This window comes from Tamandua tetradactyla, chromosome 1 (assembly GCF_023851605.1).
Source record: "Tamandua tetradactyla isolate mTamTet1 chromosome 1, mTamTet1.pri, whole genome shotgun sequence".
Taxonomy (NCBI): domain Eukaryota; kingdom Metazoa; phylum Chordata; class Mammalia; order Pilosa; family Myrmecophagidae; genus Tamandua; species Tamandua tetradactyla.
The window spans coordinates 124,187,121-124,211,886 of NC_135327.1; the positions used below are offsets into that span (position 1 = coordinate 124,187,121).

The 24,766-nt window shown below is 34.8% G+C and overlaps 1 protein-coding gene and 1 long non-coding RNA gene across 12 annotated transcripts in view; one reads left to right on the plus strand and one right to left on the minus strand.

Annotated features, from left to right (window-relative positions):
* The window catches only part of KRIT1 (KRIT1 ankyrin repeat containing), a 54,147-nt gene extending 44,060 nt beyond the window's left edge, over window positions 1–10,087 (plus strand). For 10 of the 11 annotated variants that reach the window (XM_077166963.1, XM_077165451.1, XM_077167703.1 and 7 more), the window contains 6 exons: window positions 1,278–1,429; window positions 4,323–4,489; window positions 5,021–5,108; window positions 5,333–5,539; window positions 8,980–9,096; window positions 9,589–10,086. In XM_077166963.1, the coding sequence (XP_077023078.1) occupies window positions 1,278–1,429; window positions 4,323–4,489; window positions 5,021–5,108; window positions 5,333–5,539; window positions 8,980–9,096; window positions 9,589–9,657 (800 nt within the window). In that variant the 3' untranslated portion in view covers window positions 9,658–10,086. Of the gene's footprint in view, window positions 1–1,277; window positions 1,430–4,322; window positions 4,490–5,020; window positions 5,109–5,332; window positions 5,540–8,979; window positions 9,097–9,588 lie in introns of all 11 variants that reach the window. The other variant, XM_077169688.1, reaches the window with a different exon arrangement.
* LOC143645508 (uncharacterized) overlaps window positions 1–24,766 on the minus strand; it is a 42,636-nt gene that overhangs the window by 13,194 nt on the left and 4,676 nt on the right. The window lies entirely within an intron of this gene.

A 24,766-nucleotide genomic window follows, 5' to 3' on the forward strand; every position in this document is an offset into this window, starting at 1 on the left:
TTTAGGAAAATCAATTGAAAGAATAATACTTTTTTTCATAAAGTTGAATTTTTAAAAAAAGGCTATCAATTACTAACTGAGTATTAAAAGATAATTCTTATGATATAAAGGCGGAATTTTTTTTTTGCATGGGTAGGCACTCGGAATCAAACTCGGGTCTCCGGCATGGCAGGCAAGAATGCTGCCACTGAGCAACCGTGGCCCGCCCACCAAGGCAGATTTAAAAGCTTTTGACTATGATTGTGTTTTTGAAAAAGTACTGTAACTTGTAGCTCATGTTGACGTTATTGTTTTTGTTTTTTTTTTTACAGATTACCTTGTTTATTGGAGATTTTTGTTTTGTTTTTCTTTTCCATAAATTTTAGGGAAAGGTGTTTGAGTAATTAAAATATGAGCACTGTTAGAGTAATATTCTTTAGTGTTTAGTGTATTGTACTGCCTAAGGCAGAATTTTTCCTCTGTTCCTAGTAATATGCTAGCCTTGCTATAAAATCTGTTTACTGATACTGCAACACCACCACATGGGTATTAATTGTTCTTTATTCTCTTTTAGTTTACTGAATAAACTCCTAAATTAAGGAGTCCCATATAGCTGAACTTGGAGACAATGGACATAGCACATTCATTTTTTAATTTCATGTAAATTAAACATTGATAAGTTTGTATATAAAAAAGTATGCTTAAAGCATTTTTTGTGTAGTAAGAACCAAAACCTTTCTTCTCTGTCCATTGGCATTTTATTTGAATACCATTGAATGTGTTGCTTATTTCAGCTTGCCTTTATTTTAGTGCTCACCCCACCTCAAACGAATTTGAATGTTCTTTCTCTTTGTATTAGTTTTTTTATTGTTATTATTTTAAATCAATCTAATATACCTATAGATTTGTCTTTCAAGACAAAAATATTGCAAATACATAAAGGGCTTAATTGAGGTGGCTGTGTTTAATTATCCAGTGGTTTAGTTGTGTTCTGTTAGCACTGGATTCTTCTAATTGTGTTATAATTAAATATGCTATAATGGAGTTAAGGATTTTAGGTACTTTTGATAAATTTTATTTATCAAAATATAAGAATTACATATTCTTATATTCCTGAAAATGACAGAAATTAACCTCAAATTCAGTAATAACATTAAAATCAATACTGATACAAATTTAGACCTTTAATTTGTATGCACTCTGTGCTTAAATGCAGATACTTTATTCTAAGTTTTCTATTATTGATATCATTGATTTATTTTTACATTATCATTTATAAAAGGAAAGATGTTTTTCAGGCCTTCAACTCAAGCCTTATCACAAACCCTTGCAACATGTTCGTGACTGGCCAGAAATACTTGCTGAATTGACTAATTTGGATCCCCAAAGGGAAACACCGCAGCTTTTCCTCAGAAGAGATGTTAGACTTCCTTTGGAAGTTGAAAAGAAGGTTTGCTTGGAAATTTTATGTACAGTCATTTGTATGGCCAGGATCTATTGATTTCCTTTTGTAGGCACTAGAGGCAGAAGGGAAACTAACATTTATTGTGCTCTTCTATATAAGTGATTTTACTTCTGTTTTCTTGTTTTTAAGTCTCACATCCTGTGGTAAGTGACAGAGTTTAAGTAGCTTTGTTTCCAAAACTTTTGATTGATCTTTTCATTACTACCCCTATTGTCTTAAGGACACAAAAGAAATAATGAAGCTATCCTAAAGAAAATTAACAGCCAGATAGGGAGACAAATTATACAGACAAAGCACCAGTGCATTTGTATCTGTGTCACTGAAATATTATTTAGCTTCGTAGGTGCAGTTAATATAGGGTTGATCAGTTAGGTAAATTTTGAAGGAGCAAAGAGACACTGTTGTGAAAGAACATGAAAACATTCTAGGTGGAGATTTTATTTGCAAAGGGGGCATAAGAAAGAAGAAAGCTCTTCTCAATTGATAGCAAGTAGCTAGTCTGTATTCAGCAGGGAGTTATAAAGATAGCAAAAAAGTAATGAGGATAGAATTTACATTTCATAAAAAGATCTGATTAGCAGCCAAGTATGCTTGGGTTTGAATTACTGTAAATTTTAGAGGATAAATGAGATAGTACCATATATAGGGTGAATGGACAAAGGTGAAGCCAACAGAAAAGATGGCAACAAGTTAATCTAGGTATGAGAATCTAAACACAATGGAAGCTGTGAAAATTGAAAAGAGAATATAGTTAAAAGGTCTTATAACCATGGTGAAGCAAGAAAATGCAGTGCATTTCCTGATTCTTTATCCAAGGGAATATTAACCTAAGTCAAGCCAATTTCAGCACCTGAAAATTTCACTGGCTGTGTCCAAACTTTTTAAAGCATTTTTTTACCTAACTATATTTTTCTTCTTCAAACAGAAGATAGATTTAATTGTTATAGCTAAATATACTGCAAGATACTTAGAGATTTGTGTGAAATTTACCAAAAACTAAGGTCTTGATTATTAATAGAAAAATCTATTTAGATACATGAAATATGTAAATATTTTAAGTATACTTGGTCCATCTTCCTTCTGTACCCATGTAATGTTTGAAAAATGTCTAGTAAAAAAGAAGCAATAGGGATAATGCTCAAACAATAAATAAATTGCCTAATTTTACTGTAAATAATAAAAAGTGAGCCCAAATGAATCAGAAACCATGGCTTAGTAAGTTTCTGTTGTAGTGGATCAGAATGTAATCATCTGGTAAAATGTGCTCTTTCACTTATGAAATTAAGAAGTTCCCATTTGTACCATATGAAAGATAGAAGAATTGCTTTTATTGGTTATCAAGGGCTTTTAGGATGAAAAGAGCCTGATTTTATTAGAAAAGAACAATTGTTGACTTGCCAGTATTCATTGAACATACTTTTTATTAGGGATTTAGACTGTTGATACCTACTAAAACTCTTAAAATTCATTGTCAGTTTATATTAACAAATTATGGTTCATTCAGTCTTTTTCTTCAGCATTTTACTTTGAAAAATGTAAAGCCCACAGGAAAGTTAAAAGAGTACTACAACTCACACCCTTCATTAGATTCGTCAGTTACTAACATTTTGTTACATTTGCATCATCTTTTCTGTTTTTGTGAACTATTTAAAAGTGAATTGCAGACATTATGGCACTATTCAGCATGTGTCTTTTAAGGTCAAGAACATATCTACAAACTACAATACTGTTTCAACCTAATACAATTAATATTTCCATTAAAATACCTTATACCTGATCCAAATTCAGTGTTTACCTACTTGTTCCAAAAAGTCTGACAGCTCCCACGCTGAAGGATCTTGTCAGGGTTCGTGCATTATATTTATCTATTTAGTCTCCTGTCTAGAACAGTCCCTCCATCATTTTTTTTCATGAAATTCTGTTCCAGTTATTTTTATCTTGAGTAAAGTGGTATAAGTTAGAAAAATAGAATCGTTTTAGCAAGTTTGGCAAAAATCATTTTAACATGAAGAATCGGAATTGTGAGTTATAGGTGGAAATACTTTAAGTAAATATTCATTAAGAAACTTGTAATTTGGTGATTATTTCCCAATATAGAAGTATATTTTATAGGCTTTCATTTCTAAGTCTTTGTTAATCTTATTGTATAAAGTGAAATTTTATAAAGGTTCAAAAACAAAAGACAAAAATCTATGCTCTCCTTTAATGTATTTTAAAATGCAAAGTATTTTTAGTCAAATTAAATTTTTAAATATTTAAAACAAGCTTTTTAAAAAACTGTATGTATGCTTTTAGGAATTGACACACTCCCTTTTATCTTTTTATTTAATTTATTACTGTGTTGTATGGAGCATAGGTATTAGAGAAATGTTTCATGAATATAAAGAATTTAGGTAAAATTATGCTAGAAATTATATGTAGCCATAAAACTGCTAATAATTTTTTATTAGACTCTTAATGGGGATGGGGGTAGCAAATTATGGTCTTTTTCCAAATCCAACCTCCTGTCTATATTTATATGGCTTGCAAGCTAAGAAATAATATTTTATGACATGAAAATATGACATTCAAATTTCTGCACCCATAAATAAAATTTTATTGGAACTCAACCACATCCATTTGCTTACATCTTGTCTAAGGCTGCTTTTGCACTAAATGGCAGATTGAATGGTTGCAGCAAAGGCTGTATGGCTCCCAAAACTTAAAATGTGCCATTTGACCCTTCACAGAAAAGTCTGTCAACCCCTGCTCTTATATCCATATCAGCTCATTTATGTACAAAAATATTGCTTCACTTTTCCATATTAGACAGCAACAAGTTGTACCATTGTAATAGGAAATTGTAGCCTAATAACCAAATTATACTTTTTCTTTTAAGATTGAAGACCCACTAGCTATTCTTATTCTCTTTGATGAAGCCAGATATAATTTATTAAAGGGATTTTATACAGCTCCTGATACTAAACTCATAACATTGGCAAGTCTACTTTTGCAAATTGTTTATGGAACTTACGAGAGTAAGAAACACAAGCAAGGTTTCCTGAAGTAAGTGTTTAATACAATGTGTGTTCTTGTTATGCTTAAGAAAGATTCTGTTTAACCAAGAAAATCTTGAAATGTTCTTAAGAAATTTTTTTACATTTGTTTTGAATTAATACAAGGCATAGAATGAAAAGAAAAACAACCTGTAGTGCAGTATTTCTAAAGTTATACTGTCCCCAGAGTTTTCTTATATTTGACTATACTCAGGTATATTTCTTATGTATTTTCTTTAATATATTTTTAAATATATTAAAATATTTTTTTATTATAAATAAACCTATATGTTTGTGTATATTTACTATATGTTTGAGTTCACTAAAACCTGACTTGAATAAGTAGAAAAATGTTGTAAGGCAGATGCACTTAAGATCCCACCTTAAAAGTTAGATTCATTTTCAGTCTTTGAGAGAAAACAGAGGTTTTACAACATAGTATTTTTCAGTTTAAAATATCTGTGGCCTGTTTGACAGTGATCATTGTACTTTAGCTACTAAAGATGGTGTATTTAAAGGATGTTGACATGTGTGCTTACAGTGAAGAAAATCTAAAATCCATTGTGCCTGTCACCAAATTGAAAAGTAAGGCACCTCACTGGACAAACCGTATACTTCATGAATACAAGGTACGCTGTTTAAAAGAAATAAAAATATATTTTATCTAGTTGAAATTTTATTAGTTTTATTAATATTTAAACATATATACATTAAATTTATAGTCTTGAAATTAGAAATGGATCTTCCAGTTCACGTCCCTGAAACTCAAAGTAAAATATTTTCAGTTTTAATATGTAGACATGATTTTGAGAAATTGTTTAGTTGATCTGTTACGTCTCTTGTTTGCTTTTAGAATCTTAGTACAAGTGAGGGTGTCAGTAAAGAAATGCATCACCTTCAGCGCATGTTCTTACAGAATTGTTGGGAAATTCCTACATATGGTGCAGCTTTTTTCACAGGACAGATATTTACAAAGGCAAGCCCCAGCAATCATAAAGTCATCCCTGTGTATGTAGGAGTGAATATAAAAGGTCTTCATCTCCTCAACATGGAAACAAAGGTAGTAGATTTTCAGTTGTCTTTGAGCTGTCACATCATTTAATATCTAAAATAATAGTATCATCCTATGTGAAAAATCTAAAAATGTAATATATGTGTAAAAGATTTGTCATTGCAACTTCCTTTAGAATAATAAAGATTATGGGGATAAAAACTAAATGGCTGTTAGTGTAGGGTTAATATATTAATTATAGTTTCTACATTGGAATAGTTTGCAGCCATAAAAAAGAAAGAAGAATATTTTTATATAAAATGGATATCCAGGATACAGAAGTGAAAAAACAAGGTCCCGAACTGTACGTAAAATGGGGAGGAGGGAAAGACTATATTTACATAAATGCTTATTACTTTACATATGCATGAAAAAAATCTCTGGAAGGACACATCAGAAACCAATCTTATCAGTTGCCATAAGAGAAGGAAACTAGGTAAATAGGAACAGGAATAGGAGGGAGACTTTTCCTTATGTGCCATTTTGAAACCTTAAATTTTTTCTGTGAATGTATCACTTATTTTGAAATTAATTAGATTTAAATAAATAAAATATAGATCAAAAAAAGAAAAATCTAATATCTGACAAAAGAACTAGTTATAAAACTTTTGCAAGGAGACAGGATCAAGTGCAGAGGGGATTGTGATACCCATTTGAACACTTATCAGAGTTTTTCAGTGTGAGGCCTATTACTGCATTGTGTACTAAATAGAGATAGAATTCAGTAATTAAACTGAGATTTGATTTCTTGAAGTCTCTGAGGTCAGCTTCTTTTTGGGTCATTCACTTATTTTCTATTAAAACTATTTTGCTTATACACAATAGGCTGCTTATTAGCTTATCTGTTCTGCTTTTCCAGGAAAATATGTTCAATTTCTAACAATATAAATAGAAATGCTCTCGAATATATAAACAGGTTGAATCAAAGGTTTGAGATGTTGTCTGTCCTTCTAATCAATTATCTTATCCTCTGTAAGCCACTGATAAACTGATAGCACCTTTGAAAACTCTTAAGGTGATTACATTTTCCAGTCATCAAAGATGAGAACAATCAACTTGTCTTCAGTTGTCTTATATTCATCAGAATCTGTTGAATTTGACAACCTTTGCTGAAATAGAATAAATATCTTTATCTCTAACATATTTTCAAACATCTCAAGGAGTATCAGCCTCAAATTAATTCTCAAGAAAAGCCATAAAATATGGTCATGTGTAATATGGGTTGTTTTTCATCAACTCCTTCTACCTTCTAAATCTTGTTTCTATTTGAAACATGAAATTTACCATCAGAAAATAAGCTCAGCCAATTTCATATGATCATCAGAGATTTGACTGTTCTGCTTTCACAAAATGTGGACACTACTGAATAGTTCAGTTTACTGTGTTGTGTTGTGGCACACATTACGCTCTACTATAGTGAACCTGTTGAAGTCTTCACAGCTGAAATGTGTTTGTTAATGACTTCACCCTTAACAGTTCCAACAGTACCACCACCATACCCAAGCAATAGAGTATCCTTTGCTGATGTCAATTTGTCATGACCTTATGCCTTTCTCAAATAAAATTGGTTATTTAGACAACCACATAAATCTATAGTCCTATCAGCTATCTAATTGTCACTATCACTTTCTCCTGTCTGCTGCTCTGTTAGGTAGTACTTGTAATTTTTGTGGTTTTCCTTTTCTTGTGCAATTATCCTTGCCATTTCTTTTGTACTTTTTGATGTCTCTTACTGAGCACCTTGCCTTTTACTTGTAGGTTTTACTTCCCAGTGAGAGCTAATTTTTCTTTCTGGAGCATATTAAGTCATAACTGACATGAATTCTTTGACTCTTTAGCACCATTCAGCTTTTGTCATTCTTATGGGCTTTTCAGGACTTCATTACTCACTGCACATTGTTTTTTTGTTTTTGTTTTGGGGTTTTTTTTGCACATTGTTGTTTTGTTTTTGTGTTTTGTTTTTTTGTTTTTTTGACATGGGCAGGCCCCGGGAATCAAAACCAGCATGGTAATTCTGCCACTGAGCTACCATCACATCACCCTGCACATTGGTTTTTAAAAGAAAAAATGTTTAGTATATGGTTTCAGTACTTTTGTTGGTAATCTGATCTATGTAATTGAGGAGTTGCTGGATCACAGATGTATATTTTCTGTGTATCAATTAAAAATTGTTTTGAGTCTATAATGTCTGTTTTCTGGCTCTGGATTAAAGAAATTTCAAATGACCCATTCAAAAGATAGGCAGTTTGGCTGGGCCACAGTGGCTCAACAGGCAGAGTTCTTGCCTGCCATGCCAGAGACTTGGGTTCGATTCCTTGTGCTTGCCCATGCAAAAAAAAAAAAGATAGGAAGTTTAATATAATATCTTGAATCAATGTTTTATTCTTTACCTTGGTAAGTAGGTATTTTAGCATATCTTATCTATAAAGTTATATTTTACAATTATAACAGCAAGTTATGGAAAGCTCATGTATCTAAGCATATATTTTTTAAAGATTGGCACGAGCACTTTCTTTGTATATGTGTATACAAGGATGCATGTATTAGGGCAAGAAAATGTGAATTACTACTAGGAGAGAATTATTAATAAGAGTAATCAAAAATATATTGAATGCCTCCTTAAATATGACAGTTTATTAGGAAACTGTAGGGATAGGTAAATATTCATTTTTAATTAGTTCTGTTGAATTTATGAAGGCCTTATTAATTTTTAAATTATGCTTATTTTTATAATAAATGTATCCATGTACTATTTTCAGTTAAATGGAATTGCCTAAAGCAACATGTTAGCCCTATTACATAAATTTTGCATCAAAAGTACTATGTAAATCTTCAAAAGAAAAGTACAGAATAAATTAAAAGAAATTGTTTTTCATATGCAGAAAGTAAGAGCTGGTAGTACATGTAATTTTCATGAATCACTGATAAAATGAACATCTTTGAAAATTTTGTCAATCTGATGCAAATATCATTGCCCAAGGCAATCTCTTTAGGGTCTATGTATATCTGTACTGCAGACTTGGAGGTTAGAAGTTCGAGTGGGGGCACTTTCAATAGGCTAATTATAATGTTCAAAATCATTATTTTAGACCTGACTAGATAAGTGCATATAGTAAGGGAAGATAGGTTGTGTTTTTTTTTTTTTTTAATTTTTATTCTTAAAATAACATACAAACACATACATTCTTAAGATGCATACATTCCAAACATGGTGTACAATCAATGGCTCACAATGTCATCACATAGTTGTATATTCATCACCTTGATCATTTTTTAGAACATTTGCATCACTACAGAAAAAAGAAATAACAAGAAAAAACTCATACATATCATACCTCTTCATCTCCCTCTCATTGACCACTAGTATTTCCAGCTACCCAATATATATAGCATTAGGTTGTGTTTTTAATATATATATTTCTATATAACAGTTTCTAATTATGTTGCAGGCTTTACTCATCAGTCTTAAGTATGGTTGTTTTATGTGGCAACTTGGAGATGCTGATACATGTTTTCAGATCCATAGTATGGAAAATAAAATGAGCTTTATTGTACACACAAAACAGGTATTAATTTTTTGGACTTCTAATAATGAACTACTTACTGTATTAGTAAAGTTATTCCTTTTTTAAGTGGCATAATCCATTTTACATCAAGGAAAAGCTAACATTACATGAAACTAAAATATATTAACACCAAGGAAAAGAGGCAGGCCTTTCCTAAGCAAAGACAGAAACTAACCTGAATAATTTCAGTTTTATAAGAGTTTAATTGATTTTAATGCCATTTCTTTCAATTCTGGTCACTGTTCCCTATCTTCTCTATCAAGGTATCAGGTAGTCTTCCCCTCTTTTTGACCACTATCCTATCTCAGCCACTTGTTGCATCCAGCAGGTGGCTTCTTAAATTCCTTCAAAAGCTTGAGGAATACAGATTACCTCTCTTGAGTTTTTTTGTTAAGCTGCAGGGAATTGCCTTGTAAATGGTTAGGGGACTTCTCACTGCCACACATTCTTGCATGTTTCATATTTATTGTTGATATATATTTTATTTTGTAGGCTGGTCTTGTTGTAAAACTGTTAATGAAGCTAAATGGACAATTAATGCCCACTGAAAGAAATTTATGAAAGGAAAGCAGCTGATACCCAAGCCACCACATTTTGTGATGAAGATTTTTTCCATGAAAGATTTCTTAAAATTACCTTTAATAAGACATTTAGTCTCTTGTAATATATATGTATAATTGTACAGAATCTGTACTTAAGTTTGGTGTGTAATATACCAATTCATTTTATATAATATCATTATAAGCTATTCTGATTTTTGAGAGAAACACAAAAAAATGTGTAGCTTGATATTCTGTATAATATTAAACAATATAGCAAGCTTTATAAAATGTTATTTTTTGGTAAATGATAAAGAATTTGGAATGGAATATGATGAAATTAAAGTAAAGGTTTGATATGACATTGTGTGTTTTTCCAAAATATACTGAAAGTCATGATTTGAATAAAAAGATGTATTTTCTGCATTTAAATCTTATAACACTGTTATTTGAAAACATTTTCTGTAATGTGAACATATCTCAACATGGCTTTTAAAATCTGTTAGAATATGTATCTATTATAAGGTAGTGTTTGTCAGTATATAGTTCTTGAACCTTCTGTATCAGAATTACCTGGGTGCTATTGAAAACGAAGATTTTAGACACTCGTACTAGACAAGTTCAGTCAATCTCTAAGTAGTGGGGCCTAGAAATCTTAAATTTTTTTTCTATTGAAAAATTTCAGACCCAAAAAGAAATTTAGATTATTTAAGTTGCATAATTACACAAAATTGCCTGGTACACAAACACACACATACCTAGACCCACAGATGACATGACAATCTCTGGATACTAATAGATGCATTTGTTAAGGGCAGGTGGTTTTATGAGTTGTCTTGATATCAAGTTCATATATATTACCTTTACATGATAGGAGGTAGATCATCAAAGAACTGGTTGTTTCATGTCGGGGAGTACTGATATTATAGTTAGGGGCTAATTTGATTAATTTGCTGTTTAATGAGCATAGTAACTGCAGTCTTTCCAAGCTAATCTCAATTTCTGAGATATAATGATCATGTTTAAAGTTATCCTATAGATTTCAGATAGTTTTTATATATCATTATCTGTTCTTCACATTGTCAAATGCAGTTTTATTGAGATCTATTCATACATCATACAATCCATCCAAAGTATGCAATCCATATCTCACAGTATCATCACATGGTTGTGTATGAATCACCACAGTCGGTTTTATAATGTTTTCATTACTCCAAAAATAAAAATGTATAAGAAAACCCAAATATCCCATACCCCTTATGGCCCTCATTGTTGACCCCTAGGTGTTGGCGTGGTACATTTGTTACTGATGATGAAAGAATATTAAGATATTACTGTCAACTATAGTCCATAATTTGCTATAGGTACATTTTTTTCCCATATGCCACTCTTACTAATGCCTTGTAAAAGTATTATTTGTTCTGGTTCATGAAAGAACTTATTTATAATTATAGTGTTAATCACAATCATTGTCCACCATGAGATTCATTATGTTATACCTCCTCAAATCTTTTTTTGCTCTATTTTTTTTACATGGGCAGGCACTGGGAATCTAACTCAGGTCTCCAGCATGGCAGGCAAGAATTCTGTCACTAAGCCACTATGGCCTGCCCAACATCCTCATACTTTAACCTCTAGCTTTCCCTCTAGTTACAATCATGACCAAACTACCCCTTTCAATGACATTCACATACAATTCAGCATTATTAAATATACTCACAATAATAGGCACCATCACCTCTATCTACTTTCAATAAAATTTTGCACATTTTAAGCAACCACTCCCCATTCCCTAGCCTCATTCTCTTTCTTGGTAACATATATTCTCTATGACTGAATTTACATAATTTAATTAGTTCGTATTAGTGGGGTCATACAATATTTGTCCTTTTGTGTCTGACTTATTTCACTTAGCATGGTGTCCTCAAGGTTGGTCTATTTTGTAGCATGCTTCAGGACTTCATTGCTTCTTACTGCTGAATAATATTCCATTGTATGTATATACTCCATTTTGTTTATCCATTCATCAGTTAATGACACCTGAGTTGTTTCCATCTTTTGGCAATTGTTCTTAATGCAGCTATGAACACTGGTGTGCAACTATTTGTTCACATCCCTGCTTTCAGATCTTTTGGGTGTATACCAAGTAGCAGGATTGCCTTATCATAAATTAACTCGATGTTTAGTTTTCTAAGGAACTGCCAAGCCATCTTCCACAGAAGCTGTACCGTTTTACATTCCCATCAGCACTGAATAACTATTCCTATTTCTCCAATCCTCTCCAACACTTCTAGGTTCCTGTTTGTTTAATAGCAGCCATTCTAGTGGGTATGAAATGATAACTCGTGGTTTTGATTTGCATTTCCCTAGTAGCTAGTGAAAATGAGCATCTTTTTGTGTGGTTTTTAGCCATTTGTATTTCCTCTTTGGAAAAATGTCTATTCATGTCTTGCCTGTTTTTTACTTTGGTTGTCTTTTTGAGTTGTAGGATTTATTTATATATTCTGGATATTAAACCCTTATCAGATACATGGTTTCCAAATATTGTCTCCCATTGAGTTGACTGCCTTTTTACCCTTTTGACAGAGGCTTTTGACTCCCTGAAGTTTTCAAGTTTGAGGGGGTCCCATTTATGTATTTGTTACAGGCCTGTTCTCTTGTAACAAACTCAGCTTTTATTTTTGAATGTTTTAAAATCTCCCTCATCTTTGAATGAGAGCTTTGCTGGATAAAGAATTCTTGACTGGCAGTTTTTCTCTTCCAGAGACTATCACATATGCCCCTACCTTCCTGCCTCCATGATGCCTGAGTAGTAGTCAGCACCTTGCCTTAAATGGCTTCTGTTTAATGTGGTGAATCATTTTTTTCTTGCTGCTTTCAGGATTCTCTCTTTGGCATCTGACAGACAGATTAGTGTGTTTTGGAGTGGGTCTGTTCAGATTTATTCTATTTGTAGTACGCTGGGCTTCTTTGATTTGCAGTTTTGCTTTATAAGGGTTGACAAATTTTCAACATTTTGTCAAATATTCTTCCTGGCCCTTTACCCCACTCTTCTCCTTCTGGGATGCCCGTGATTTGTAAATTTGTGCACTTGGTGTTGTCAATCATTTCCCTGAGACCAGCTCAAAATTTCCATTTTTCCCTTCATTTGTTCTTTTGTTCTAATTCTTTTGCTGTCCTCTAGTTAACTGATCCTTTCCTCTGCCTCTGCAAATCTGCTGTTGTGTGTCTCTAGTATAATTTTATTTCATCTAGAATCTTTCATTTCCATAAGATCTGATATTTTTCTTAAGTATTGTTTCAAATTCTTTATGCTTTCCTATTTTCTTAATCTTTATCTCTTCAACCATCTCATTGAAATTATTTAGGAAATTTATTTGAACATCTTTGATTAATTGTTCCAAATTCTTTGTCTCTGATTTTTAAATGTGATTATTTGACTTGGCCATATCTTCTTGGTTCTTAATGTACCCTTTAATGTGCATGCAGGGATGCAGACCCATTCCAAAAGGCCTTAGAAGATCAGGAAAACAGCTTCACAGACAGCAATTTCCCAGCCTTCTCGGTAGATGGCACTCTTTGGCAACCTATTCCCCACAGCCCTGTTTTTCCCAGACCTTAGCAGCCAGCTGGGCAGGGTCTACACCAACCCGAAACTGCCAGCTCTGGGGTGAGGAATATGTACTGGGAGCCATGGTGGAGTTCCCTCACTCACTGCAGCGTCTCTGTGGAACCAGTAAAACTGCTAGCACCACAGTCTCCTGCATGGAAAGGTTCAAGGTTCCTGAACCCAGAGGGTCGCTCTCACCAGCCAACAATTGGATCAGGACTGTTTCATGTCCTCCTGTTTTCCTGAGGGGAGAGTCTTCTTATTTCTCCCAGACCCCTGTAGCCAGCAAGGCGAGAACCGGGCATGCCCTAATGTGCTGATCTCGGGTGGGGATTCGCACTGGGAACCATGGTGGAGATCAAAATCTTGCCGGTCTCTGTGGAAATAGTGGAGCCATCCATTGGCTCCCAGGCATCTACATGAAAGGCTCTAGGCTGTGGTAATGAGAGGGTTAACTTTGCCAGCCAACATTTGGACCAGCCAGGCAAGAACCCTGCCAATGCACAGCTGTTAGCCTCAAAGGTGGAGGATGGGCATGGAGGAGTTAAGTCACCACAATTTCTCAATCATAATTTCTCCATTTTTTCATCCAACTCTTCCTTATATGTTGCAATGAACGTTTCTTGGTCTCCCAAGCCCCAGAACCACTGCTTTGGAAAGTTGCTGCCTGTTCTCTAGGTGTTTTTGGTGGAGGAGTAACCATTACCTTTCCTTATTCGACCATACTCCTGAAACTTTCTCATTTCTGCATCTTTTTAATGGTGCTATGTCTGAGCCTCATTAAAATTAAGAATATATGGTTAAATAAGGCTAACAAGAATGCCTGATTTATCTTTAATTCTGTGCTGTGCGCTTCTGAATCAACATAAATGATGTCATGTTCAGTGTCATCCATCCCAGTAGCCTCAACTGTTCCCAAATAGCCCGTTGACTCCCAAACCTAAAATTTTAGCCTCAAACTCTTTTGAACTCAAGAACTTAACTTTCAATTTCCTATTATTCTAGCTCCATCTGAATGGCCTGTGAGGAATTTATCATTCCAGTCATTCATCATAGCTAGAACTAAAATTGTCTCCTTGCTTCTTTCTATCATCCTACTTGCATTCTCTATGTGGTTAATGGAATCATCAATTACATCCAGTTGTTTAGCCTAAGAATTTTGGCATAATCCTTAGCTCCACCTTTTTTTCACCTTACACATTCCATTGATTAAGTCCTACTAATTATCTCCATTCCCATTCCTTTCTTCCCTGTTTGTCCTGAATCAATTCAAATCCTCCCCATCTGTTCCTGGGTTTGCAGTACTTCCTCCCCTGTACTCCCAGGACAAGTTCTACACCCTGTCCACCTATTTGCCACAATGTTAACCTTACTTATACATCTGATTATTTCATTACCCAGTGAAAACCTTTCATGATTCCTCTCTACAATATTACAATTCCATGGTATTGAATATGAGGCCTTTAATACTCTGTTGCTCATCTGGATTAATTTCTAACCACTTGTACATTCATCCTATCCTACACCCAGTATTTCCTAACCCTGACTCTGCAATCACCTGGCGAGTGTGGGGGTGGGGTTAAAACAAAGATTCCTCAGCTGCAACCCTCAGAGTTTCTGGTTCAATAATTTTAGGGTAAGGTCCACGCATTTCTGTATCTAAAATACCTCATGTGATTTTGATGTACCATGAGGGTTTATAATTGCTATTAAGCCACCTTTAACTAGGAGAGATTGCTGAACATCTTTCTTTCACTAAAGAAAGTGAAAATACGGGCAATATCATATCCAACAACAACTTCCTGTTCCATAGATCACAGTGTGCCCTCTGGCAGTTAGATAATACAGCAGCCCTGTAAGAAAGGGAAAAGGATACTACTAGAGTAGCATAGCTAGTAAAGGTTTAAAAATATATAGCATTAAAAGGGCAATTTTTGACTTTGGTTGTAGGATCCGCCTGCTTAAAAGTCTTTCCAGACTCTCTTAAAAGTCAATGGCTGGGTAGGAGGGGCCAAGAGGGCGGCTTAGCAATGTGCGCATTTTAGTTCATCCTCCAGAACAACTACTAAATAACCAGAAACAGTACAGAACAGCTCCCGGAGCCGATAGTGACTGGACACACAGCGTACCCCAGTCTGGACCAGCTGGACCGGCTGCGAGTCTCTGGAACTCTTGAGTTCCGCAAGCCGCGAGGGGCTGGCAGCCGGCGCCCGGCACCCCTCCCCCACAGGCAGCTTCCCAGAGGGAAAGGAAAGAGACTCTAACAGTAGCAGGGACTGAGTCCAACCAAACACCAATTGTGGCATTAATAAACAAATTCTGACTACTAAAAATAGGCCCCCAGCTCAGGCAAAACTGGTCAAGGTGGAGGTCTCTTATTGGGCAAACCAAAAAAGAGGAAAGCGGACAAAACGGAAGTTTTTGTGGCTGATTCAATGGAGGCTTGGCTGCCTCTGGATTCAGTGGCAGGACTACTTGAGCTGCAACTGCCCCAGGCATAGGCAGAAACAGACTACTTTCAGGGCTGTCTCCCACCTGTTCCCCAGAGGAGGGGTGAAACCCAATTTAGGTGGAATCCCTCTCTCAAGGAATTCAGACCCCAGGGCTAGGCAATTTGAAGCCATTAAAGCCAGCCTACAAACTCTCCTCTGTCTCCACCACGCCCCTAGCAGGGAGAGCCTTCCAAAGTTAAAGGAACCACAACATCTTTTGCTGGTGGGACCCGTATGCAGACAAACGCCACATACTGGGCAGGATAAGAAAAACAGAGCCCAGAGACTTCACAGGAAAGTCTTTCAACCTGCTGGGTCTCACCCTCAGGGAAAACTGATGTAGGTGACTCCTTCCCCCTGATAGGAGGCCAGTTTAGTCTGGGAAAATCCGGCTGGAGTCTATAATACCTTTGTAGACCCTCCAAAGGGTGGGGAGGGAAAAAGCACCTTACAAGCAGGACAAGAAATAAGAAAACAAGAACTGAAAAATTATCCTCTGTTAAACAAAACTTAAGCTAGAGGTCCAGAAAAAGCTGAACTGACGGTCAAAAACAGATAGACAACAAACTCATCTAGCAAGAAAACCCTAGGTAAGATAAGTGAAAGCAATCTCCAGAATAAACTAATTAAGGTAATTAAATGTCTAGACGCCAGCAAAAAATAATAAATCACATCAGGAAAATTGAAGATATGGCCCAGTCAAAGGAACAAACCAATAGTTCAAATGAGATACAGGAGCTGAAACAATTAATTCAGAATATACGAACAGAAATGGAAAAACTCATAAAAACCAAATCAATGAATTGAGGGAGGACATGAAGAAGGCAAGGAATGAACAAAAACAAGAAATGAAAAGTCTGAAAAAACAAATCACAGAACTTATGGGAATGAAAGATACAGTAGAAGAGATGAAAAAAACAATGAACACCTACAATGGTAGATTTCAAGAGAAAGAGGTTAGGATTAGTGAACTGGAGGATGGAACATCTGAATTCCAAAAAGAAACAGAAACTATAGGGAAAAGAATGGAAAAATTTGAACAGGGGATCAGGGAACTGAATGATAATATGAAGCGCACAAATATACGTGTTGTGGGTGTCCCAGAAGGAGAAGAGAAGGGAAAAGGAGGAGAAAAACTAATGGAAGAAATTATCACTGAAAATTTCCCAACTCTTATGAAAGACCTAAAATTACAGATCCAAGAAGTGCAGCGCACCCCAAAGAGAATAGATCCAAATAGGCGTTCTCCAAGACACTTACTAGTTAGAATGTCAGAGGTCAAAGAGAAAGAGAGGATCTTGAAAGCAGCAAGAGAAAAGCAATCCATCACATACAAGGGAAACCCAATAACACTATGTGTAGATTTCTCAGCAGAAACCATGGAGGCGATAAGACAGTGGGATGATATATTTAAATTACTAAAAGAGAAAAACTGCCAACCAAGAATTCTATACCCAGCAAAATTGTCCTTCAAAAATGAGAGAGAAATTAAAACATTTTCAGACAAAAAAACACTGAGAGAATTTGTGACCAAGAGACTAGATCTGCAACAAATACTAAAGGGAGCACTAGAGACTGATATGAAAAGACAGAAGAGAGAGGTGTGGAGAACAGTGTAGAAAGAAGGAAAATTAGATATGACATATAAAATACAAAAGGCAAAATGGTAGAGGAAAGTACTACCCAAATAGTAATAACACTAAATGTTAATGGATGGAACTCCCCAATCAAAAGACACAGAAGGGCAGAATGGATTAAAAAACAGGATCCTTCTATATGCTGTCTACAGGAAACACATCTTAAACCCAAAGATAAACATAGGTTGAAAGTGAAAGGTTGGGAAAAGATATTTCATGCAAATAACAACCAGAAAAGAGCAGGAGTAGCTATACTAATATCCAACAAATTAGACTTCAAATGTAAAAAAGTTAAAAGAGACAAAGAAGGATACTATGTACTAATAAAAGGAACAATTCAACAAGAAGACATAACAATCATAAATATTTATGCACCAAACCCGAATGCCCCAAAATACTTGAGGAATACACTGCAAACACTGAAAAGGGAAATAGACACATCTACCATAATAGTTGGAGACTTCAATTCATCACTCTCATCAATGGACAGAACATCTAGACAGAAGATCAATAAAGAAACAGAGAAGTTGAATATTACAATAAATGAGCTAGACTTAACAGACATTTATAGAACATTACACCCCACAACAACAGGATACACCTTTTTCTCAAGTGCTCATGGATTCTCAAAGATAGACCATATGCTGGGTCACAAAGCAAGTCTCAACAAATTTAAAAAGATTGAAATCATACACAACACTTTCTCAGATCATAAAGGAATGAAGTTGGAAATCAGTAATAGGCAGAGTGCCAGAAAATTCACAAATATGTGGAGGCTCAACAACACATTCTTAAACAACCAGTGGGTCAAGGAAGAAATTACAAGAGAAATTAGTAAATATCTCGAGGCAAATGAAAATGAAAACACAACATATTAAAACTTATGGGATGCAGCAAAGGCAGTGCTAAGAGGGAAATTTATTGCCCTAAATGCCTATATCAAAAAAGATGAAAGGGCAAAAATTAGGGAATTTACTGTCCATTTGGAAGAACTGGAGAAAGAACAGCAAACTAATCCCAAAGCAAGCAAAAGGAAAGAAATAACAAAGATTAGAGAAGAAATAACTGAAATTGAGAACATGAAAACAATTGAGAAAATCAATAAAACCAAAAGGTGGTTCTATGAGAAAATCAATAAGATTGATGGGCCCTTAGCAAGATTGACAAAAAGAAGAAGAGAGAATATGCAAATAAATAAGATCAGAAATGGAAGAGGAGACATTACCACTGACCTCACAGAAATAAAGGAGGTAATAACAGGATACTATGAACAACTTTATGCTAATAAATACAATAATGTAGATGAGATGGACAACTTCCTAGAAAGGCATGAACAACCAACTTTGACTCAAGAAGAAATAGATGACCTCAACAAACCATCACAAGCAAAGAAATTGAATCAGTCATTCAAAAGCTTCCCAAAAAGAAAAGTCCAAGACCAGACGGCTTCACATGTGAATTCTACCAAACATTCCAGAAAGAATTAGTACCAATCCTGCTCAAACTCTTCAAAAATATTGAAGTGGAGGGAAAGCTACCTAATTCATTCTATGAAGCCAACATCTCCCTCATACCAAAACCAGGCAAAGATATTACTAAAAAAGAAAACTACAGACCAATCTCTCTAATGAATATAGATGCAAAAATCCTCAACAAAATTCTAGCAAATCGAATCCAGCAACACATTAAAAGAATTATACATCATGACCAAGTAGGATTCATCCCAGGTATGCAAGGATGGTTCAACATAAGAAAATCAATTAATGTAATACACCATATCAACAAATCAAAGCAGAAAAATCACATGATCATCTCAATTGATGCAGAGAAGGCATTTGACAAAATTCAACATCCTTTCCTGTTGAAAACACTTCAAAGGATAGGAATACAAGGGAATTTCCTTAAAATGATTAAGGGAATATATGAAAAACCCACAGCTAATATCGTCCTCAATGGGGAAAAACTGAAAACTTTCCCCCTAAGATCAGGAACAAGACAAGGATGTCCACTATCACCACTGTTATTCAACATCGTGTTGGAAGTTCTAGCCAGAGCAATTAGAAAAGAAAAAGAAAAACAAGTCTTCAAAATTGGAAAGGAAGAAGTAAAACCTCACTGTTTGCAGATGATATGATACTATACATCAAAAACCCTGAAGAGGGCGGGCCGCGGTGGCTCAGCGGGCAAGAGTGCTTGCCTGCCATGCCGGAGGACCCCGGTTCGATTCCCGGCCCCAGCCCATGTAAGAAACAAACAAACAAACAAAAAATAATAAAATAAAATAAAAAAAATACTTTAAAAAAAAACCCTGAAGAATCCACAGCAAAACTACTAGAGCTAATAAACGAGTACAGCAAAGCGGCAGGTTACAAGATCAACATTCAAAAATCTGTAGTGTTTCTATACACTAGTAATGAACAAGCTGAGGGGGAAATCAAGAAACGAATTCCATTTGCAATTGCAACTAAAAGAATAAAATACTTAGGAATAAATTTAACTAAAGAGACAAAAGACCTATATAAAGAAAACTACAAAAAACTGTTAAAAGAAATCACAGAAGACCTAAATAGATGGAAGGGCATACCATGTTCATGAATTGGAAGACTAAATATAGTTAAGATGTCAAATCTACCTAAATTGATTTACAGATTCAACGCACTACCAATCAAAATCCCAACAACTTACTTTTCAGAAATAGAAAAACCAATAAGCAAATTTATCTGGAAGGGCAGGGTGCCCCAAATTGCTAAAAGTATCTTGAGGAAAAAAAAACGAAGCTGGAGGTCTCACGCTGCCTGACTTTAAGGCATATTATGAAGCCACAGTGGTCAAAACAGCATGGTACTGGCATAAAGATAGATATATTGACCAATGGAATTGAATAGAGTGCTCAGATATAGACCCTCTCATCTATGGACATTTGATCTTTGATAAGGCAGTCAAGCCAACTCATTTGGGACAGAACAGTCTCTTCAATAAATGGTGCCTAGAGAACTGGATATTCATATGCAAAAGAATGAAAGAGGACCCGTATCTCACACCCTATACAAAAGTTAACTCAAAATGGATCAGACATCTAAACATTAGGTCTAAGACCATAAAAAAGTTAGAGGAAAATGTAGGGAGATATCTTATAAATCTTATAATTGGAGGCGGGTTTATGGACCTTACACCTAAAGCAAGAGCACTGGAGAAAGAAAGAAAGAAATGGGAACTCCTCAAAATTAAACACTTTTGTGCATGAAAGAAGTTCATCAAGAAAGTAAAAAGAAGCCTACACAATGGGAGACAATATTTGGAAATGACATATCAGATAAAAGTCTAGTATCCAGAATTTATGGAGAAATTTTCAACTCAACAACAAAAAAACAGCCATCCAATTACAAAATGGGAAAAAGATTTGCACAGACACTTCTCAGAAGAGGATATACCAATGGCCTAAAGGCACATGAAGAGATGCTCAACATCCCTGGCCATTAGAGAAATGCAAATCAAAACTACAATGAGATATCATTTCACACCCACAAGAATGGCCATCATCAACAAAACAGAAAATGACAAGTGCTGGAGAGGATGTGGAGAAAGAGGCAAACTTATTCACTGTTGGTGGGAATGTCAAATGGTGCAACCACTGTGGAAGGCAGTTTGGTGGTTCCTCAAAAAGCTGAATATAGAATTGCCATACGACCCAGCAATACCATTGCTAGGTATCTACTCAAAGGACTTAAGGGCAAAGACACAAACGGACACTTGCACACCAATATTTATAGCAGCATTATTTACAATTGCAAAGAGATGGAAACGGCAAAAATGTCCATCAACAGACGAGTGGCTAAACAAACTGTGGTATATACATACGATGGAATATTATGCAGCTTTAAGACAGAATAAACTTTTGAAGTATGTAACAACATGGATGGACCTTGAAAACATTATGCTGAGTGAGTCTAGCCAAAAACTAAAGGACAAATACTGTATGGTCTCACTGATATGAACTGACATTAGTGAATAAACTTGGAATATGTCATTGGTAACAGAGACCATCAGGAGATAGAAATAGGGTAAGATAGTGGGTAACAGGAGCTGAAGGGATACAGACTGTGCAACAGGACTGGATACAAAAACTCAGAAATGGACAGCACAATACTACCTAACTATAATGTAAATATGTTAAAACACTGAATGAAGCTCTATGTGAGAATGATAGAGGGAGGAGGGCTGCAGACATAAATGAAATCAGAAAGAAAGATAGATGTTAAAGATCGAGACAGTCTAATCTAGGAATGCCTAGAGTATATAATAATAGTGAAATGTACTATGTACAAATTTTAAAAATGTTTTTGCATGAGGAAGAACAAAGGAATGTCATTATTGCAGGGTGCTGAAAATAGATGATAATTAATACTTTAAAATGTCACCTTATGTGTGAGACTAAAGCAAAAAAATATTTGCTACAAAATTTGTATCTTGACTAGAGCATTTCCTAATATAACTCATGTAGATAGTTTGATTGAATGTCATAAGTACTTGGAATCTCAAGTAGGACATGAGATTTCGTTGGTTTGTCCAGAGTGATGCCCCGATGAATCCCAGAGTGATTTGATCAGTGGCTGGAAAAGTATTTGCAAGCCCCCTTCGGGGAATGGTGAGAGCAGGGAGAAATTCAACTTCCCCAAGTTGAATTCTTGATATTCTCACAAGCAGTGTGGACAACCAAAGCTATAGGCTGAGCCCCAGTCTTGAGGTATGTTCATATGAAACTTAACCCCACAAAGGATAGGTCAAGTCTACTTAAAATTTAGGCCTAAGAGTCACCCCCAAGAGAGCCTCTTTTGTTGCTCAGATGTGGCCTCTCTCTCCAGCCAACATGACGAGCAGTCTCACCACCCTCCCCCTCTCTGCGTGGGACATGACTCCCAGGGGTGTGGACCTTCCTGGCAACATGGGACAGAAATACTAGAATGAGCTGAGACTCAGCATCAAGGTTCTGAGAAAAACCCTAGAATGAGCTGAGAATTAACATCAAGGGATTGAGAGAAACTTCTCGACCAAAGGGGGAAGAGTGAAATGAGACAAAGTGTTAATGGCTGAGAGATTCCAAACAGAGTCAAGAGGTAATCCTGGAGGTTATTCTTATGCATTAAGTAGATATCACCTTGTTGTTCAAGATGAAGTGGAGAGGCTGGAGGGAACTGCCTGAAAATGTAGAGCTGTGTTCCAGTAGCCATGGTTCTTGATGATGATTGAACAATGATAGAGCTTTCACAATGAGACTCTGTGAATGTGAAAACCTTGTGTCTGATGCTCCTTTTAGCTACTATATCAACAGAATAGTAGAACATATGGAACAAAAATAAATAATAGGGGGAACAAATGTTAAAATAAATTTAGTTTGAAATGCTAGTGGTAAATGAAAGCGAGGGGTAAGGGGTATGGTATGTATAATCTTTTTTTTCTCTATTATCATTTTATTTCTTTTTCTGTTGTCTTTTTATTTCTTTTTCTAAATTGATGCAAATGTTCTAAGAAATGATGAATATGCAACTATGTGATGATATTAAGAATTACTGATTGTATATGTAGAATGGAATGATATCTTAATGTTTTGTTTAATTTTTATTAATTAATAAAAAAGTTTTTAAAAAAAGGGCAATTTTCAAATTGCTACTGAGAAAAAATGTTGTAACAAACTAAAAATAAACAATGGTAGGGAAATTCAGATAGCTTTTATTGAGTGCTTAGTATTGGCCAGGCATTATAAATGTAATCAGTATTTAAAATATATATACTATTTGCCCTTTTATTCCTTCAATAAATTTGAGAAACTTCTATGTACCAGGATCCAGAAAAAAGAGTCCTTGCCGTCAGGAGCCAAAGTTTAATAACATAGTAAATACTCATGATAATACATAATTATAAACTCTAATAAGTGCTGTAAAAGAAACGTAAAATATATTTAAACATAATGAGAGAAATTTGATCTAGTCTTAAAATTCAAGAGAGGCATCCATGAAGAAGTGATGCTTGAGCTGGCATATGAAATGTGAATGGAAACTATGTGAAGACAGTTGAGGGGGAAAGGAGATGAGGTGAGATATTTTGATCCCAAGATTAATCTTGGAAAATTGATGAGAGAAACCACAATTTCTCATGTTTGAGAAAAGAATTCAAAAAATTATTTATCCAAAGTATGCTGAATAAATTTCCATTGTAGAAGTAAATCCACAATAGCCATAACTGCACATAGTAAATCTATTAGAAAGAGAACCCTTATTAAAGAACTGCATTTTTAAGATTAAAGTGGCAAAAACTGATCCTAGAACAATTAGACTTGATAGAAGTATTTAACAAAATAGAAACGATAACAGCTAAAACTGCCATAGTTGTGAACCAAATTTGATCCACAGTTGTGGACCAAATATTAACAGAAAAAATTGTATCAATAACATTTAGATTCAAATTTGATCCTGAGAAATTCAAGGGTAAAAACTGTAACTAGTAGAATTTGATATGTGCAACAAAAATTGATTAACAAATCAATTCTTTTAATGACTTACATAGTCAAAAACACTTCCAATGAAAATAACTTAGTAAAATGAAAATAGAAAAATGTACATTGTCTTGGTGTATTATGTAGGACACTGATTAAGAAATTAAATTGTTTGAATGCATGCAAGAAAATATCTTCCCAACAAAAAATCCATTTGTGATGATATGATTCTCATTTAATTTTTGTGTTCACAAATAAAGTCAGAATACCTCTAGAGTCATATCTGGTATTTGGAGAGACATGGGTAGGCATACTGAAAAGGCCCTAAAGCAGAGATGGAGCAAGCCCTGGGGATTCTTAAAGAAGTGAGTACATGAAGCAAATCTTTCAGACACCTTAGGGTCTAGGGGGGAAAACCAATTTCATTACATTGTGCTAAGTTTGTCTGATAGAAGGAAACACAAAGTGGTTCAGGATTCATTGGAAGGTCACTGGGATGGACATGAAATTAGGGATTTATTACCCGATTAAATAACAACAACTAATACTTAAAAAGGTGCAAATAACTGGTAAAGTTGAGATTCATATCCCGGCAGTCTGGCTCCAGAGTATGAGTGAATCAGAAACATGATGTATGGTTATAATAAAAACATAGATATTTAAGTTTTCCATCCCTTAAAATTTTAGAAGCCAATTTTCCTAACACAGTGATGTAAATGTTTTCATTTTCATGTACTTTATGACTTTGAATCCACAATACATGAAGAAGTTACATTAGTTTCTCAAGGCAACAAATAGGAGAGTCAAAATTCAAAATCTAGCATTCTGCCTTCTGAATCAGACATCAATCAGGTAAAGAAGAAGTGGCTGGAAAAGTTAGGGAAAATGAGCCAAATCTTGAA